The sequence below is a fragment of the Ambystoma mexicanum genome, chromosome 8 (genome assembly GCF_040938575.1).
Source record: "Ambystoma mexicanum isolate Mex_15411 chromosome 8, UKY_AmexF1_1, whole genome shotgun sequence".
Lineage (NCBI taxonomy): Eukaryota > Metazoa > Chordata > Amphibia > Caudata > Ambystomatidae > Ambystoma > Ambystoma mexicanum.
This window is the reverse complement of record NC_090929.1, coordinates 944,921,833-944,941,113: the sequence shown is the minus strand read 5'-3', so window position 1 is coordinate 944,941,113 and position 19,281 is coordinate 944,921,833. Positions and strand designations below refer to the sequence as shown.

The 19,281-nt window shown below is 44.5% G+C and overlaps 1 protein-coding gene across 1 annotated transcript in view; it reads left to right on the top strand.

Moving 5' to 3' along the window:
• The window catches only part of LOC138472587 (tyrosine-protein kinase STYK1-like), a 567,235-nt gene that overhangs the window by 239,289 nt on the left and 308,665 nt on the right, over positions 1-19,281 (top strand). The window contains exons 3-4 of the mRNA XM_069610834.1: positions 11,017-11,157; positions 17,201-17,434. Coding sequence (XP_069466935.1) covers positions 11,017-11,157; positions 17,201-17,434 — 375 coding nt within the window. The remainder of the gene's footprint in view (positions 1-11,016; positions 11,158-17,200; positions 17,435-19,281) is intronic.

The window sequence follows — 19,281 nt, the reverse complement described above, 5'->3', positions numbered from 1 at the left end:
ACAGTGTTCCCATTTTGGTGAACTACCTTTGGTAGTGTTGATAGGTGCTTCATTTTAGAAAAGTTTATTTGTATGCATTATCGGTTAATGCCTTCGGATTGGTCCAGTCCAGATGTCCTTAAGCTGGAGGAAAAAAAAACATTGCTGACATTTCAGTGGATTCCAGGCTGTTTTCAACTTATAATTAGGCCAGGATTTATGATGTCATATTTCTGTGGGTTTGGACAGTAAACCGCACATTTGGAAGCCATTTTTTTCCAAACTGCCTTGCAGAGGGAGAAGCCACCGGCACTCTGGTTGGTGTGAGTTGGCCTAGCTCGCTCTCAAATTCCCACCACGATATCTACGCCCCATCAACTTTCAAAGTCACCAGCCACCACTAGGCTGAACTGACCCTAGCAACAGCATCAGGTAAATATGCTAGTGCTGTGTGAGACATACATTCATGACTTTCCTCCATGGGTAGCCAGTGAGCAGCTCGTCTGGCGCGGAGTCATGTGTATTCCTTCAAAGAATACTGGGAGTTGCACACTCTAGCACTCCGCACTTTTAGAGCCTGTGAAGATTTTTGTAAAGTGCCCGCAAGGATAGCAGTGTAGTAAAACAATTTAACACTGATAATGACACAGGAATTGAATGAGCAGGTTGTAAGTAATGCAGGGAAAGGAAAGGGCCTGTGGCATTAGCATATGTGGTAGTGAAAAGGAAGCAATGGCACAGGAACGTCATTTTGCCAAAATGATAGAGGTAGCGAAAGTAACATTGCATGACCCTTGACCTCTGAGGACATCACTGTAGAAAAAAAGATTTTTTTAACATTTTTTATTTTTTAGGATAGCGAGGGAGACCACGGGGCAACAAGAGACACCCCAGGGGTGGCCCCTGGCGACCCCTGGTGACCCCCAAATGACGTCCCCGAAATGGCACTCAAACGATCAGTGCAACAAAACTCAGTGTAGCATGTAACCTGGCATGACATGAACAAGGGTGTCAGCTACAAGAATAGTGTAAGAATTAAAAGAGGTAGTGATAAACTTCATGAGATAAGAAGCAAGTGATTTTATATGGGGTTTTAAATTAACATGCGGGCAGGAGCAAGCATTGCCCTGCAGCTGAATAGTCCATTGCCATTCATGTTTTCTATCATTTTATTTTACTTAGAATGCCCCCTGAAACTGAAGCGGGTTACCGGGTCATCTGTGACCTGCTTTTGGGGAATTTTAAGGGTAGCACAAATGTAGTGAGGTGGGTTTTGGGGTTCTCCTAAAAGCCTTTGCTTGTCCAGGAGCTCCCCTGTGAGTGGTAGGACAGGTTGCATGGAATCATACCTCGGATGGTAGTTTATAATTTTGAGGCCTTGACGGCCAAAGTGGAGAACATTTATTCCAAATAGGAAAAGACCCCTTGATTCGAGACGAGCAGTTGAGATCCGGGTATCGCAAGATTAAGATGAATGAAGGAAGGTTTGAATGACAAAGCATGAAAGCGTGATAATAGCGTTTAGATTGCCAAGGAAAACATGTTCTATGTAGAACATGCCCCATTTAGGGACAAGCACAATTTTGAGGCATGAAAGCGGCAGAAGGCCAATGAGAATGTTTGGGTGAAAACTAAAAGACTTCATTATCATGGCAGCATGGTAAAGTACAGCTAGCTGTATGACCTGGTGAAGAAATAACGATAAAAGAGGAAGCATTTTAGAAATTCAGGCGCAGGTCGCGAATTTATAAACATTTGCAAACACAAGGTAGAAACAGATGACCTCCAGGAAAATAAAGGCAGCCATAAAATAGGGAAATATGGCAAATGATTAAGGAGCAAGCAGAATGAAATAAGAATCATGAAGGACAGTAGTGGTTAAAAAAGTGGTTACCGGGGGGACACCCGAGAGAAAAGGTTTCCGGGGGGGGGCACCCGAGAGAAAAACGTAAAGGTTACTGGGGGGGCACCCGAGAGAAAAACGTAAAGGTTTCCGGGAGGGGCACCCGAGAGAAAAACTTAAGGTTACCGGGGGGGCACCCGAGAGAAAAACTTAAGAGGATTCAACTTGTTCCTGCACTTTAATACAGCAGTCAGAAGAAACGTGAAACCAGAGCCCACATAATAGGGGACGATAGGCTATGGTGACGATTAAAGACGGCATCAAAGGGGTTTGTTTACACCCCATGTCGGGGTATTGATTAGAAGGCGGGTATATGTGTGTCCAGCTGGTGTTTGTCTAGTCTGTCAAGTGTCTGTTCTACATGTCCTGTTGTATGTCACATGTAAGGAATTTTGTCTCCTTGATGGTTGAAATCAAGAAAGGGTTTTATGCGATTGTATAGTTGAGAGGGAATCGCACACAGATTGATGTTCTTTGAGTAAACTGGCGGTATAAATAATTTGGCGGGAAGAGACTGGATTGGAGCTTGCAGTACTTGGTGCTCGCGCATAGTAATGTGAGTGTTGGACTCACATAAGGATATCGTTAGAAACAGAGTTAAGCCCGGAAAACATTGCTCCAATTGGAGGAGTGGGTTAAAGGTACCGCCCACAAGATGTTTATGCCGCAGCCACAAATTGAGTCTTCATCCAAAGCCATCTTACAACGCATGGTAACTTACTTGCATGTCGCATATACAAGAAAAAAGTCAGAAAACGCTATGCTGTTCTCAAATTGTGAAAAATATAAGAACAAGGAAAGGAGGAAGAGCCTCCAGAAGCTTGGTTGAAAAAAAAATGAAAAAAAATATGCACTGAGGGGGGTGAGACACCTGCAGCAACGCCTGCCCTGCCTGAAACAAGAACCGAGGGAAGTAAGCCTGAGGGACTTTACCCGTTAAAGAGAGCTAAAAGCAGCCACATGGTATAGCAACCCCGCTTATGAGTCGCCTACATACAGTAGTAACAATTTTAAAAAAACAAGGGAAGAACAAAGACAATAATCCCACCTCCACAGTCCCGCGGGACAAGGAGAGACACGATGATGAAAGGAAGGATCAGGCACAGACAAGTGCACCTCTTGATAAGGAGAGAGAGGGAAAAAGTGGAAAGGAAGTGAAGACAGAACTGATGAGATAGCATTCGCAAAGCACGAATGGATGGGAGGACAGATGATGCTGAAACTCAATGGTAAAGAATGGGTTGATGTGAGACTGAGACGTTAGATGAGGCACAGAGAAAGCGAAAGAGAAGGAGTTAAGGACGGAAGGAAAAGAAGGAAAGATAGGCTAAGGCGAAAACAGCTACATCGCGAAGAGCAAGAAAAGCAGCTCAGTTGCAAACAGACCACAGCCTAGGACCAGAACAGACAGAAACAGCAAGGTTAGAAGAAAAGCGAAGAGAACGTGAAAAGGAATAAGGAGACGAAGGGATGAGGAAGTTCAAAGGAAAGATGAACGTAGAAATAAAGGGAAAACGAAGAAGGTAGTGTCAGAGAAGAGGCAAGGAAGCGCAAAAGGATTGGTCACAGAAATAAATAAACAAATAAATAAATAAATCAGGAAATACTGAAAATGAGTGGCTATCTTGAATAAAAAATGAATAAAGGGAAAATTGAGAAATAGGAACAATTGGGCAAATTAATAAAAGGATAATGGATACACTCAAAAGCATAAAGCGGAAAAAAAAGCAAAAAGTGGAAAACAAATAGCACTTATGAGGTTTCCTGGCCAACAGAAAAAAGGAGCGTTGGGCAATAAAAAAAACATCAAGAGACCATGAAGACCAAGAAAAGGAGTATGGATGATAAAATTGGGTCAATTTGTCATGCTCACCTGGTCTCCACGGGGGCGAAGCACGTAGTCGTATGACCGGGAACTGCACTGGTGTAGTTTTGATGGTATAGCGGTGTCCTCTCCCTTGTTATCTCCCCAGAAGGCGTTAGTCTGTAATGTTGAAACAAGAAGTTAGCTATGAGTGGGTTGGATTGGCCCCACTACCTGCCACCTCCTGGTGCCCGACTTCTCTCCTGCTCACATATGAGTTTGGTGAGGTTGGCGCTCCGTCCTGCTTTACCTTCAACAGGGGCGCGGTAGGCTCAGTCTTTCTCTGGGTGCAGTTACTTCACTGTTCCAGAGTGCTGTTGCTGCTTTTTCGGAATGCTTGGCTAATCAGGTGAGTCTCTATCTCAATAACAGCTTGGTATAGATGCTCAAATTGTCCCACGGCTTTAAACGTGTTTGTCTTTCTTACAGATGCAGTTTCGTGCGTCTTCCGGAAGAAGATTCGGCCCTCCTCGGATGCTAAGCTGGTTGCCTCCAGGTGAGTATAGGTGCGAATGAGTGGTGCCGGATGACAGAGTAAATGTTCGTTTGTATGGTGCGCGACTAACCAGCTGTTTTTTCTGTTCCCCTTTTGCAGGCCCGGCGTGGCCCCAAGATGAAGAACGGAAGAACCTCTCCGAAGAAACCCGGAGGATGCAGAATCCCAGGTGAGTATCGGAATCTGCGTGGGAGTCCTTTTCCAACAGGGGCGGCGCTCAGAGAACCAGCCGGAGATGAGACCGAGGGCCGGAATTGCAGATAAGGGCTTGTCGCTGTAGTAACTCCTGTTCTTCTCGTTGTCTTGTTCCAGGCACTGAAGGATGGAAATCACCAATGGGCGTGGCTGAAGAAGCTCGAGGGCAGAGCAGACACGCTGAGCGTTACGCTGCAGGAGTGCAAAATAACGCGAAGCGTGTTCTGCTTGCAGGGTGTGGCTTGTATAGCCTTGTAAGTAGTCCCAAGTAAAGTAGTCCCTTTAGCACACCCTGTCTCCCAGGAAAAATAGTCCCTCTGCCACACCCTGGATTAAACAGAAGACTCAACCTCACAGACAGTTCAAGTAGTTTCATGAGTTCAGCCCATTTCATGAGCCTGGCGCCAACGGCCCCAGGACTGAGTCCATGAGGCTCTGGGGCACTTCCTTGGGGCCTGCCAAGTCCTTCTGGTTGGCGGGGAATGGATGAGCCCAACAGCTCCAGGGGTTTTGGAGCACGCACCATGACACAATTAAACAAAGGAAACTCGCACAAGCCATTTTAATCAAATAGGGTGAAGTAAGCAAAACAACGAGTGAGTGCCTGTAACAATTTTAATTTATTTTACAGATAAACTATGGAACTCTTGCGTGGAAGCACAAGAAATTGTCTGCATGGCCTTAAACTAGGGAGAAAAAAAAGGTAAGTACTAGTTCACGCCAAAAGGGTGTGGACACACAATTGATCAACACTAAAGGTAAGAGGATCCAGTTGAGTAACAGGAAAAAGGTAGTAAGAGACATAAGGTCTTCAAAAGTTAGCTGTTTGTCCCAAGACAGGTACAACACGTGTGGAAAGAGTAGAAAATAGATAACAGCATGGCCATTTCGGACAAGCACAGAAAACAGAAGTAAAATTGAAGGTGAGTAATCATTTTCATGTTCATAATGTCAAAAGGATTGTTATGATAGAGGTATGCAAAAAGCGGGTGGCGTGAGCTTCCCTGTCCTAGCTTTCAAACTGTGGAACATTCTGCCAACCCACATAAGAACTGAACCATCCTTCCTAATGTTCAAAAACAAAGCCAAAGCTTGGCTGTTCACCCAGAAAGCATAAGGTCCCACACCAGTCGGTTTCTTATCTGTATATATCTCATTTGTATATATAAGTATGTATGCATGTATGTATATATGCCACACTGTATCATTCTTAATTTGTAGCCTGCTCTCATGCACTACCTGTAAATCTTGCCCCGTTTATATTGCTGTAACCTGTACTCAAGATTATGCGCCCGGTTGCCCACGGGCCTGGTGCGCTTTACAAATAAATCAAACTTCAAACTTCAAACTGCAAGCGTTAGAATAGGCAAACATGAATGGGAACAATAAAGGTGGAGGCACGTAGTAAGAATTGGTGCCATAGTCTTGGAAGACAGAGGTTGGCTAGATCAAGTTAGACAGGGATGGTGTGCAGCAAAACACCCATGTGTTATCTCCCTAGGATGAACACAAAGCACAAGCACAGACCATGGTCCGACTAACGAAAAAAAGAATAGGAAGAATGGCTGCTGAGCTGAAGAAGTATGTGCAGCTAACCAGCAAGTATTTACTGCTAAACTGAGGAGGTGTTAGGCAGAAACCTGTGCAGTTCCCTTTGGGAACACTGCAAAAGATTTAGGACTACAGGTGTTAGCAGTAAACCCACTTGGTAGCAGTCTGTACCACCCAGATTTACCTGGTAGCTGTGGCTGAGCAGTCAGACTTCCCTCAAGAAGAGTTAGGCAGTATGCAAAGTATACACAATAGGCACTCAGATACAAAAATACAAGCAAACACTGACCAGAGCTTTGGTATCAAAGTATATAATTATTTATTTAAAAACACACTGTTTGAAACACTCTAGCACTCTTATCGTAAAACACTCTAAACACAGTTACTATTATAATATGCAACCCTTATTCCTTATCAGATAAGTCTTAGTTAACACCACTTATTTTCATACAGAGGTGAGTGCTTAACTATAGATGGCACTCCAACAAGTTCATGAAAAAGGGATGGAAAAAGACAGAATATGGGAAGGTACACCACTCTAAGCTTTAGGACCACTATTAGCAAGGCACAAGGCAGAAGAGTAAAAGTCACTTGTGAGCCAAAAGTCCATAGGCTGGGCCCACTCTTAGAGAGAGCAGAGCACAAATGCGCCCAAGATCACACAGTTACACTAGGCTTAGAAAGTCTTGCAGAGAGTTCGAAAAGAGTTTAGAGAGGCTCAGAAAAGTTTAGCCAGGGTGTCCCAGGCTAACCCAGGTTCAAAAGCCGGGGGCTAAATCTACACCGTACAGTCGGTGGCAAGGGAAGCCGGGTGGGACACAGTACCTTAAGTGGGAAGGATCCTCCAGCGGTGGCAGTTGTTCCTGGCAGCGGGTGCAAGTTTTGTCGTTGTCCAGGGGAAGAGAAGATCTCGATTTGGAGGAAAGATGAATGTCGTTGCACTGCCAGGGAAGAAACCAGCCGCAGAGTTTTCCAGTTAAAGGTATTACCCTTTAATTTGCAGTCGTGGTAAACGTGGTATCCCGGTTGCCGGGGTGCTTGGCACAGGCAAGGCGGCCACGAGATACGTCGGGAAGGCGAAAAGACAGTGAAACTGGTTATCCCCACCAGTCAAAGGAAGAAGACTCTCCGGCGGGAGATCTCCTCTGTCGTTGGGAAAAGTGGTGAGACGGTCCAGCAGGGCTCCACCGGTGGTGTCGTCGTGGCAGGTCGGCTCAGCTTCTCCCTCGTCGGATTCTTAGGTCCTGTGGTGACTTCTGAAGTTCCAGTCCCCAAAGCCCTGCTTTTATGCAGAAAACCCCCATTCACTCAGCCTAGCTGTCACTCAAACATGCTAAGTGGTAAGCCGGACGGCTCACTACTTGGGCCAATCAGAATGTGCCACTTGAGTTGCCTAGGCAACTCAGTCCAGGGTGTCTAAATCCCCCTCCACCCCTCCTAAGTACCCCAGACAGAGTGGCACCACTTTGGAGGGTTTCTGTGGAGAAGCCCGCCAAAAAGTGGAACAAAGGGCTCGACTTGGGTTGGAGTCACAGAAGAGAACACAAACGCCATTTTTGAACCGAGTTTTGGCAAAAAACACCAACCGGAGAATTAATATTAATTAAATAAACCGGCGGTATGTTCGAGGCTATCGTAATTAAATAAATAAAGATAGTAGCCTCGAACAATGGGAAAATCCCATAGAGAAATATTCGCGGTTGAATATAAAAAGTAGTATCCACTGCCACCAGCCAAACCTCGATCAGGGGGGACGGAGACGTGCCCCCTCGACTAACAGACCCCAGGGCAATCGAATTGCCCCAGCCAGTACGTCCACAATATGATGGTTTGTACTGGTTCTGTTCAGAATTTAAGACTGGTAAAGTCAATGGTGACTTTACAGACCCTGGGAGACAGTAGTCAGTCCCAGGGTATGGAGTCTATACTGGGGAGTCACTATGACACCCCTGTGTTACTGCACTGAGGGTGCTGGGTAACACACATCACAAAAACAAATGAAGCCCTATGGAGTAAAAGACCCCATAGCCCATTAAACACATCTAGAATCAAAGAAACACACTGAAATCATGTCCAAGAGTGAGGGTAAAAGAGTCTCACTCTTGGCAGGAGAAAAAAATAAACCCCAAAAATCTAGCAAAGCTGCTGGGGGACTCACTAGGTTAGGAAATTCAGCCTAAACAGAGAATTCTCCCTAACAGGAAGTATGTGCAACTAAGCAGCAAGTAGTTACTGCTTACCTGGAAGAATGCAGCTAAGCTGACCAAAGAACCAAGCCGAACCTAAGTATCCCCGCGGGGTGGTTGGAAAATAGTTGTTTATGTGCACCAACGAATAGGGGAGAATGACCCAGAGAGTATTTTTTGATAGCAGAAAAGGAGGAAGGGGGTTAAAGTCAGAAAGAAAACCTGACCCCTTGCCGATGCTCGAATGACTTTTGTCTTTATTTTTGACTTTCTACAGACAACAGGGATCCCCAAGGACGTTTCTATCATCTACTACGGACGTGCCTAGAAGACCAGGAAAGAAGAAGACATCTTTCTTTAATTGTTTTGGCTTCTTAGGGTTGCATGTGGCACCCGGAAGGGGAAAATGTGTCCCATAAAGGACGAGATGTATTTTGTGTTATTGAAAACAAAAATCATTTTCTAAGCCAGCTGACACAGAGCTAGGAATGGGGGGTATTCTAGTTATGGTGTGAAAATTACCCACAAAAGGGAAATGTTTGAAAGAAAATGTTTTGTAGCTTGTCTAGGTGGCAGGGGTATCAAACAAGAGGGAATGGCTCACAATTTCTAGGGAATAAGGTATAAGAGTCAATGTGAAAAGAGGTTTTAAGGAAATGGGTTGGTAGGAAATGTGTTAAATAGTAGAGACCTGTTTATATTACAAAAGAAACTCATTCTGTTTTATATTACAGGTACACGTCGAGGGTCCTGTATGGCTTGGGAAATTAACATTGAACCGCGTGAGGAGAGAGGGAGGTTGTAGAGAAACCCAGTGAAAGCCCAACGCTGAATTGCGTCTGCAAAAAGACTCCCCCAACCCTGCATCCCCATGCTGAACCATCCCCTCTTGTGGACCCATTGAACCATGAACCCTTTGTGGAAAGAGAGACACTGTGGGAGGAAATAAAACAAAATGTCTTGTGAAAAGGAAAAAACAATGGACGTCTGGTCTAAGCATCAAAAGAACCTCGGAGACTGACTGTGAAAACAGTACAATGAAAAGGAAAAGGCGACAGGACACAGACGGTCCACTACAGTCAAACAAAAGACAAATAAAATGGAAGATACAGAAAAGGAAAGAGTGTGGAAAAGAGGGAAGGACAAAGTGAAAACAATGTGCATGGGCAGAAGAAGATGATTAAGGAGAGACTGTACCTTGTTGGGGTGGGAGTTGCAGACAAGGTGCAACATACAAAGAGACAATGGGCTAATGGGTTACCTCAAAACTTGACCAAACCTCTCGAGTCTCACAATGGCTGTGAATCATTCAAGGCATACAGTTAGATTAGAGGCACACGATTACAGGAAGTAGGGCTTACATGGAAGGAGATGACACACACATTTTATGAATGACAATACGTCAGTATGTGCCGAAGTATAAGATTGTGTTAAGATATGTTTAGATAAATATTAAGGAGAATAGACATTGGATATGGGTCAAAGTTGTTGTTTTACAAACAAAAAACTTTCAATACGGGGGAGTGTACTGGAGGACCCGAATTAAAAATATATTGAATCAACAGCTGAATGAAGTGGAGCCCCCCCTAAGCAGAGAAATTCGTATGAACTAATGTGGTGTTGTAATTATGTGAAAATGGTATTCATAATGTTAGTATATACATGTAGGCAAAAAAGCATCCTGGTTTCAAAAATGTCATTATCATGGTGTGGTAAGGTGGCAAGGCACAGAATGGACAATAAGATTTTCTGTACACAGACAGAACATCGTTCTGGCTAAATGCCTTTAATGAAAATGCATGTAACCAAAAGGTGGCTAAAATGAGAAGAAACTGAGTAGTGCTTAAGGTATGTAAGATGAGGTAATTTTAAGGTTGAGACAGTCGAGGATACCATGCTTTCAGAAACTTGATGAATGGGCAGAACCTAGACTTTCAATTAGGCCTTGTCTGAAAACTTATCTAAAGAGTCCAGCTGCATCAACTATAAATTGATCGGAACACCGGAGGAAAAGACAGACATGCATGCTAGAGCATATTTCAGTCTGAAGGGTTAGTTCAATTAAAAATAATTGCCCAATGAGCTAATGTTTAATGATGAAGTTGCTTAAGACTGTGCAGAAAAGGTGGGGGCAGATTGCCTCCTCACATTTTATTATAAAAATGAGCTCTGGGTGATGCTGGGGGGGTTGAGTCAGGGAACTTGACCATAGCGGATAGGTATGCACTGTGCCAGCAGTGGCATGAAATAAACCTTTATGAACTTAACAGTCTCTTTGCCGAATCCTTGAGTTGTCGTTATTGAATTGGGTTGGAGTATGTGAATCCTGCACCCCAACCTCCTCTAGGTGCAGCTATCTTGTCTTACAGGTACCAGAGGGTGCACACTGATCCATAGGCCCGTCAGTGTAATTTCGCCCCTCAGTACACCATCATTTTATTTCTTGAACACTTGAATTGTATTGATTGATTTATTCTGAGTCCAACACTGACCTGAGCTTTTAAAAGCTGTGGTTCCTTCTGTGTTTGTCTATGGAGAGCCCGTTCATTGACTCTGCCTGGTATCCCAGAAGGATCACTGCAGTATTGCACCTACTTATGGTTGTGTAAAGTTTGAACTTCTCATTACTTATCTTTTGACAATTTGAACCATACTTTGCCCCAAATTTTGCTGAGGAATTAACAGAGATTAGAAGGTTGGGCTTTTTCACGGCTCGCTTCTTCTGGGTGTTATTAAATACTTGCAAAAATACATGTATGTTCTCTGAGAGAATATGGTAAAGGCTCTAGATATATGTGTAAACACACCCTCTTTCCTCCCCTCTGTGTCTTATTCATTACAGGTGAAGCTGAAAAGCAAATTGCTGTGATAATTATCCCGGTCTTGCTGACACTTTCAACGCTGGTCGTTGTGGTACTCTTGCTATGGAAATCTTGCCATAATCGAAAGGGACAGAAGACTGAGCCTATCATTGTGTTGAGCGGTAAGAACGCTGACAGTGCCTTTCTTTTTCGGATCTGGAGAACTCTCATCCATTTCTTTTGGAGGTACCTGATGGCGTGTTATAAGGCAGAATTATTTTCTTTTCCATTTTGTTTTGGTATATTCATAGGGCAGGAAGCAATGGTTCTTAAGTGCACCCACTTTTCAGCGATCACTTAGCATGTTTGTAAACTCATTAACTTTTAGACACATAGGTTAATACATTTTGAACTTGATCCCAATCCCTTACCTACTTCTCTTCATATCTCAATGCTCCTTGGCTGGGCTTTTCTGTTGTGGACCACCCATAGATCTGTCCCTTTGTACCAGATTCTGTTTCCATGTTTCAAAAGTGCGTGTGAATGATACATTGAGCACACACACTTCCATTTGTATACATAAGGGTTCACACACATTGAGCCCATGTTATTCAGAAGTTTTCTTTCATAACTGTTTCTGATGCATTCTGGTTCCTGTACAGTTCGTACACAGATCTCAAGACAGAAATTTCATCAGTGCAGTACAATTAAGAGAACAACTCTAAATTATGGGTAAAATGCCCTTGTCATAGGGAGTGGCTGCCTTACCAGTCTTTTATCCTACATATATAATTCTTTAAGGATGTCTGCTCGCTGGGGATCGACCTAGTCTCTCCTTTTCTGAAGTTGTTTGAAGATGGGATGGTAAATGCCACAGCGTTTATGGAAAGAATTTTCCTCATGTCCAATTCCCACATCTTTCCAAATGAGTAAATATGACTTATGTTTCCAAACACTTTTATGTTAGGTTGAGTGTTATGATATATTAAACGCACACCAACCTCAGTGTGCGTAATGTTCTTAGTGATTCAAGAATACACACTTTTTTATTGTATGCGTATTTGTGAAATGTAAAGATCCGTGGCCATTCTTATCTTCCCACAATGCTGTTTGATTTTATGCAAAGCAACCATCAACCTTCTTTTGTGCTATTTTCCCACCTCTCCTTTCTAGTAGGGGAATTTGGAACAAGTACACTATGATTGTACCAGGCCATTGATCTTGGAATAATAATTTTCTATCAGAATGATTATTCTTGGGTTTGAAAATGTCCTTTGTTCAGTAAGACAAGTGCAAAACGTTTATTATGACTATAATATATACTGGTAGTGCTCTTTAGAAATGAACATTGCTTCTTTTGCTCAGCAGACACACCATTTTATCTCTGTGTGAGCGCAATGGTCACAGTACATTTTGTGTGACAGCTACTGATAGATTGGCAGTGCATTTGAACCTACACATTTGTTTCAATAAGCATTAACACTAATACTTAACAATAAATGGACTGTGACAAATAAAGTTATATTCCCAGCAGTCTGTTCCTCTGAATCTTACAAGGCCTGTCAGAACCCAAGCAACCAAACCAACTCCATTCAGCCTATCCACATCCCCTTACAGACAATGCACTCTCAGTGTGATGATGACATTCAGCAAAACACACTTACTTACAATGCATGCTCCAAATACTAGGTCGATCTCCACCTTACGGGATGCCACTGTAACTGCAGCTGCCATTCTATGTTTAACCATAAATAAAAGAGCACCCCTTACCTTGAACATACATCTGTGTTTGCTTGTTTACAATGTTGTCAGCAGTTGCTGGACTGGCTCTAGCAAATAGGCCCTTGACAGCATGACTCTCGCAAACAAAGAAATATACATAGAGTGAGACAGAAAGAGACTGAGAAAGAGAGCGCACAGAAAGGGAGTCAGAGAGAGAAAGAGCTCTAGATCAGCGTATGATGCGACAGGTACAGCTAGTTGTATACATTTGCTTGTAATACACCCCTTCATTTTTTAACAACCCTTGGAAAATTCTTCACAGACAGTGCAGCCTCTATACTAGGTTGACAATATTCCAAAAGCAATTAATGCATGATAATTACTGTTGCTGCTGAAGTAATCTGTGGAACACTGCTTGATTAGGAGATTATCACTGCTAAAGGGGAAATGGAAGAGCTCACATGCAGAAAAAGAGCAAATACTGAATGCAGATTTCCCATGTACTGCATGCAGAAAATATCATATGCAGTACTTGGTCATAATCCTGGGGTCGCAAAAAACAGGTGGTATTCTGAAATAGTGAAGGTGTATAGTGAAAATTAAAGTGTTTAATACAAAACAAAGTAAAGTCTTAGGTGCAAGGTCAAATAAACCACAATCTGGCACCCAAAGAGAAAACTCTCCTTAAGATCCAAAAAAAGAAACAGCTATGTAGAGAACATCTGCCTGCAAGTGGAACAACCGCAAAACAAAAGAGGTGAAGGTTGGAAGGTTTGGAATTAATCCTAACCCCTGCTATTGCTCTGGGCAACCCTCCAGACCATCGTTCTTCGCCTGCCAAGCCATTACAAAAGAGGAAAGACCATATGCAAATCAGGCTTGGTCACACCCCAAAAGGGGAAGTCTAGCCTGAACTGCTTGGTCACATCCCTTCTGCATGAAACCACAAGCATCCCCAAACATGTTCTGAGCTTGTTGGACCTCATCAGTGAGGAGTAGCTCGGGTCTCTATGGCCAGCAGGCCTGGGACCCACGTCTGGGCATACCCGTCCCACTCGTGGTGACTTACGCAAAACAAAAGAGGCGATGGCTGAAAGGTTTGGAATTAATCCTAACCTCCGGAATTGCTTTGGGCAACCCCCCAGACCCTCGTTCTTCACCTGCCAAGCCATTACAAAAGGGGAAAGACCATATGCAAATCATGCTTGGTCCCACTCCAAAAGGGGCAGTCCAGCCCAAACTGCTTGGTCACATCCCTTCTGCATGAGACTACAAGCATCCCCAAACATGTTTAGAGCTTGTTGGACCTCTTCAGTGAGGAGTAGCTTGGGTCTCTATGGCCAGCAGACCCACGTCTGGGCATACCCGTCCCACTCGGGGTGACTTAAGCAAAACAAAAGACCTGGAAGGTTTGGAATTAATCCAACAGCTGACATGTGCTTCGACCTTCTAGCTGTCTTTTTCAAGGCTGTTTACGAATTAAATAAATGATCCAACCACAAAATAGTTAGGTGCTGAGTAAACAGTCCACAATGTCCAATTGTGGGACTCCACAGGTGATGGGTATAGACTGGTGATCTGGAAGAATCCATTTGTGCGAACTGTTGGCGATTAGCAATGTAGGATTTGACCCAGCTGAGGACGATCTTGCTGATACCCATGTGGCGATGTAGATTGTTGGTGAGTGTCTGGTGGTCTAGTGTGTCAAATGCTGCTGATAGTTCAAGGAGAACTAGGAGGCAAGGATGGCCATCATCAAAAATGTTAAGGGCACTGTCGATCACATTGAGGGGAGCCATTTCTCTGCTGCATCTGGGTCTGAAGCCAGATTGGTAAGACTGAAGGAGGTTATTGGCTTTAATGTGTAATGTAATGTAACAACATTTGTAGAGTGCTGACTAAGGCCTGGAGGCATCTAGGTGCTAGTTATAGGAGTTTTGTGGCTACTTGCTAGGATCATACCTAGGAAGGGAAGATAGGTGATGGGGAAGTAGTTTCTGAGAACGCCAGGGTCCTGTGTTGGTTTCTTAAGAAGTGGGAGGATTTGTCCAGTCTTGAAGGCCGAGGGGAAGGTGCCTGAGCTAGGGAGCTGTTGCTGATTGTCAGGTAAGGGAAGAGTGCTAGAGTAGGATGGGTATTGAGTGTGGAGGCAGGGTTGATGCCATCTGCATATACTGTGGCCTTGAGGTATACTAAGGTGGCAGTGAGGTCTTCCATAGTTATTGTCTTAAAAGTTGTCAAGGTAGTTGTGTTTTTGCAAGATGGGATGTGTAGTGTTCTATCAGTTGTGGCGTAGGTGTCTATGTGTTGGTGGATAATATTGATCTTGTTGACAAAGAAAAAGTTGATGGCAGTGGATTTTTCGATGGAGTGTGCTACGTGCGGGTCAGGCAGAGGGTTGATGCAGTGCTCGGTGGCTTTGAAGAGGGCTCTGCTTTCATTGTTGGCCCTGGCCATGGTGTTTTGGTAGTAGCTGGCCTTGGCAGTCTTGATCAAGTGTCTACATGTAGGACCAAGGTCCTTGAGCAGTTTGAGGTGGGATGCCCTACAAGATTTTGACCAATTCATTTCTTGTTTTCTGATGGTTCATTTGTTGAGGTTGAGTTCTTGAGTGTATCAGGGTGAAGAAGGTTTAGGCTTGATGGTGTGCCATTTCACTGGGGCCTGGCGGTTGATGTTGTTTGTGAGGCTGGTGTTGAGTTCTTGGAGAAGCGAGTTGCAGTCCTGGTTCCTCAGAGGTAGATTAGTTATGTTAGGTGGAGTTCGGTGAGGTCTTCCATGAGAGCCTCCACTTCCAAGTTCCTGAAGGATGTGAAGGCTTGTTGGCCTGATTTCCAATGGGTTTGCTTGAGAGGTGTGGTGTGACTAATCTCAAGGGTGATTGCCAGGTGGTTCAATCAATTGAGCAGAATAAGAGAGCTGTGATGGAGGGTACACAGGGTAGTGATGATGAGGTAGAGGATATTACCTTTCCTGTGAGTTGGGTCTTTGTGTGCCATATGAGGTTAAGTGTGTCGAGTAAGTGGTGGAGATTTTCTTTCATTGACTTGGTTGCTGGGTTGGCTGGGATGTTGATGTCGCAGAGGAAGCTGTTGCTGGCATGCCTGTGAGACATGGTGGTGACCAAGTTTGTGAAGTCTTCAATGAAGGAGATGTTAGGCTTGAGTGGTCTGCATATGAGGTGAAAAGTGACTGTATCCATTGGGGAAAGCAGGAAGTGACAGGATAGTTTTTTTGATAGAGCCCATGTTGGCGACGTCCAGCTGGTTGGATGGCCATGATGTCCTGTGAATGATAGCGAACCCTCCACCGATCTTGTTTAGATGGTCTTGTTGTAGAATTCTGTAGCTGTTGGGGGTGAGGACATCTAGGATGTGGGTGGGGCTGGATGTCATCCAGGTTTCAGTAATTAAGATGGCATCTAAGAAATGTGTGGTGTTGAGGTCAGCTATGTCAGTTGCTTGGTTGATTGCTGAGCGGACATTGACAAGCATCAGTTTTCGTTTAGTGCTGGATGCTGGAGTGGTGATGTGGTGTCTGGTGACGTGGGTGAGGTTGCTGCGATGCAGTGTCCATTATGTTGCTGGTGAGCAGCGTGGTTGGTGATGAGTGGTAACAGTAAGGATGGGCTGTTTGGTGGGAGGGGTGAAACACATGTTTGTGGGAGCTTACCTGATGTTAAGAGGGGCAGGGGTTCTGGTCCTGGGTCCTTCTTGTACGAATAGGTCCAAAAAGGAATTTTCCTTTTCTTCATATAACCTTCGCTTTAGACAAGCTGGTGAGAGATGCCCTTGAGCTAAGAGTTAAGAACAGACACTTGGAGATAGCAACCTTCTTCCACTGGGATCAGGACTGTTTTTAATACCTTTTAATAAGTGATGGTATACCTGCTTAGAAGCCTACTTTCTAGTTTCACTTGGCAGGGAAATGTGCAGGCATATCCTAAAGTTGCACTATCATTTGGGGGGAGCCAGGGGACAGAGAGGGCATTTCTGCAGAGACTGTGGGGGAAACAGAGAGAACAGTTGTCCTTGGACTTCTCTGGTCTAGTTGCTATTTTACAATGCTCCCTATATTTTACTGTCACAGCCTTTTTTTCACTGCCTCCCCTGATTTCTCTTTCAACTTCCCTGTCTCTCTTATCCCCCCTTACCTTCCCTTTCTTTTCTCTGTCGTGGGGCTTTAATACAATGTGTTATTAAGTGCTATACAAGAAACCTATACTATGCTATTAGATTAGATACTTAGAAATCATAGTAGATCATATAATAATGTAAATTATTGCTACAAATCCCCTGCTTCAGAAACTCATGTGAAGGAAAGGTCTTGCAGTGGGCCATATTGCAGTTAGTGAAATTGAAACTGTATCAGAGACGCAACATGAGGAAGGGCAATCCAGTTTGTGCCAAAGGGCAGCATTAATATCCCATACCTTCGCCATGATGGGTCTTATTCTACAGATAAATTGAAGACAATTAATGATTATTTCCTCCCGTCTAACAGAAGACTTAATCTATACGAAGAAAGAATACGGGGTGCCGAATGCTGCTGCTGTCTTCGAGGATCTCCCACCTTACCAAGATCCCCTGCTGGAGAAGTGGGAGCTGCCACCAGATAGAGGAATCAAGAGCATAGAGTTTGTGTGTGATGGGCGATTTGGCGCTGTGTGCCGTGCCACCATTGCCAAGGAAGGAATTTCTGATGATGCACTGACTGCCATTGTTCGAGAATGCCCAGGTAGGCAACAAAGAAGAGGAGTTGAGCTCTCTAAGGCCTTGTCTCAAAAGGCAACCAAGATCATGCTGCTTAGAACTATAGCGTTCTTGGTGGTTATGGTGTGCACTTGTAACCAGTACCCTTCAACCATAGAAATGGTGGCCTTGAAATCATTGTGTTTGGGATGTGAAAAATCGCTTTCTTTTTGTGTTGACTTTTTTCTTTTTGTGGTGTCCAAGTGTGGCTCCGTCTCCCAACATAGAGTGTGGTCACAAGATGGCGTCATGAAGCTTGTCATATAGTGAATGTTTATCACTTCACACAGGGATTTAACACTTGCCAGGCATAACCTCTGTCATATAATTAATGTTTTCTCAGTTCGTTGCAAGAGTTAAGGTTCAGTTTCCCACCATGCATCCTGTCAGATAAGGAATATTCTAGGCTCATTCTGGGAGTGGGGACATAGTTTTGCGGCATGCAACTTTCCGAATAAGGAAAGCTTTTTTTATTCACTTTGGCAGTCAAGGTTTTAAGATTCGGTTTCCCTGCATGTAGCTTGTTAAATAATTAATACTTTCTTAGTTTACTCTGTGAGTCAAGTTTCAGTTTTCAAACATGCAGCAAACATGCAGTCCGTGAATTCTTTCTCACTTTGCTCTTGGACGTAGGACTCTGTTTCCCAGCAGGCAATGTTCCCACACAGTGAATGGTTTCTCACTTTGCTTGGCATCTTATCACTCAGTTTCCCAGCACGCAGCTTTCTCGCACAGTGAATGGTTTCTCAATTTGCTTGGCATCTTACGACTCAGTTCCCCAGCAAGCGGTTTTCTTACACAGTGAATGGTTTCTCAGTTTGCTTGGCATTTTATGGCCTAGTTTCCCAGCAGGCAGCTTTCTCACAGAGTGAATGGTTTCTCAATTTGTTTGCCATATTATGACTCATTATCCCAGCAAGCAGCGTTCTCACACAGTCAATAACCCGTGCATCCGTCCATTTTGGACCCATTACATAGCAATAACACATTCTTCTTTACCCCCCCCAGAAATGTGTAGAATGAGTCTTGCTTTGCCTTTTGGCATAAAAGGCCGCAGATTTATTTTCCACAATAACATAAAACCACACTGTACACATTAGTGGAAATAACTCAGAAGATGCAGCGACTGCTCCGTGTCCAATGACCTGCTTCCCCCTTTCTTTCCCAAAGTCCATTATAGGCCCAACTCTCCCAACCCTTTGCGCCTGAGCTTCACCTGCCCATGCAGGTATTCTTGGGCGGGGAGAGTGCCGTTTCCTTGGGGGAAGCTGAGCCCTTGTTGTTCCCCCCAGACGCCCCTGCCGTTCAGGCTCCCAAGGGGCGCTGGTCCGAGAAGGGCGAAGACCCTTCCGGCTTTCTCCTGGCTCCTCCGGAGTCTGTCTCTTGTGTTTGGTTGCCCAAACACCGCCACACCGCCTGTCGTCCTGCGACGTCGACGATCAGGCCTCCTTGCTTGTCCTGTTTGTAGGGTGGGTGGGTGGGAAAACGAAGTCCTCTGCTGGTAGGTGGGCGTCCCAATGCCAAGGCTAGATACTGCCTGCAGTGGGACGCCCGCTTGTTATAAAGGAGGGTAGCCCCTCCCCCGCCATTGTTGCCCTTCGCGGGCTTTTCCTTCGATTTGCCGCGCTGTTTCCTTTCGCGGGCTTTCGTCTTGCCGCACTTCCTGCGGGCACCTCCCCCTCATCCCGGGGGAGGGGGAGGATAGGAGGAGGACACCGCCCGGGTTATCGGGGTGCCTCCTCCATTTTGGGATTTCGTCGTCGACACTGTCATAACCCGTGCATCCGTCCATTTTGGACCCATTACATAGCAATAACACATTCTTCTTTACCC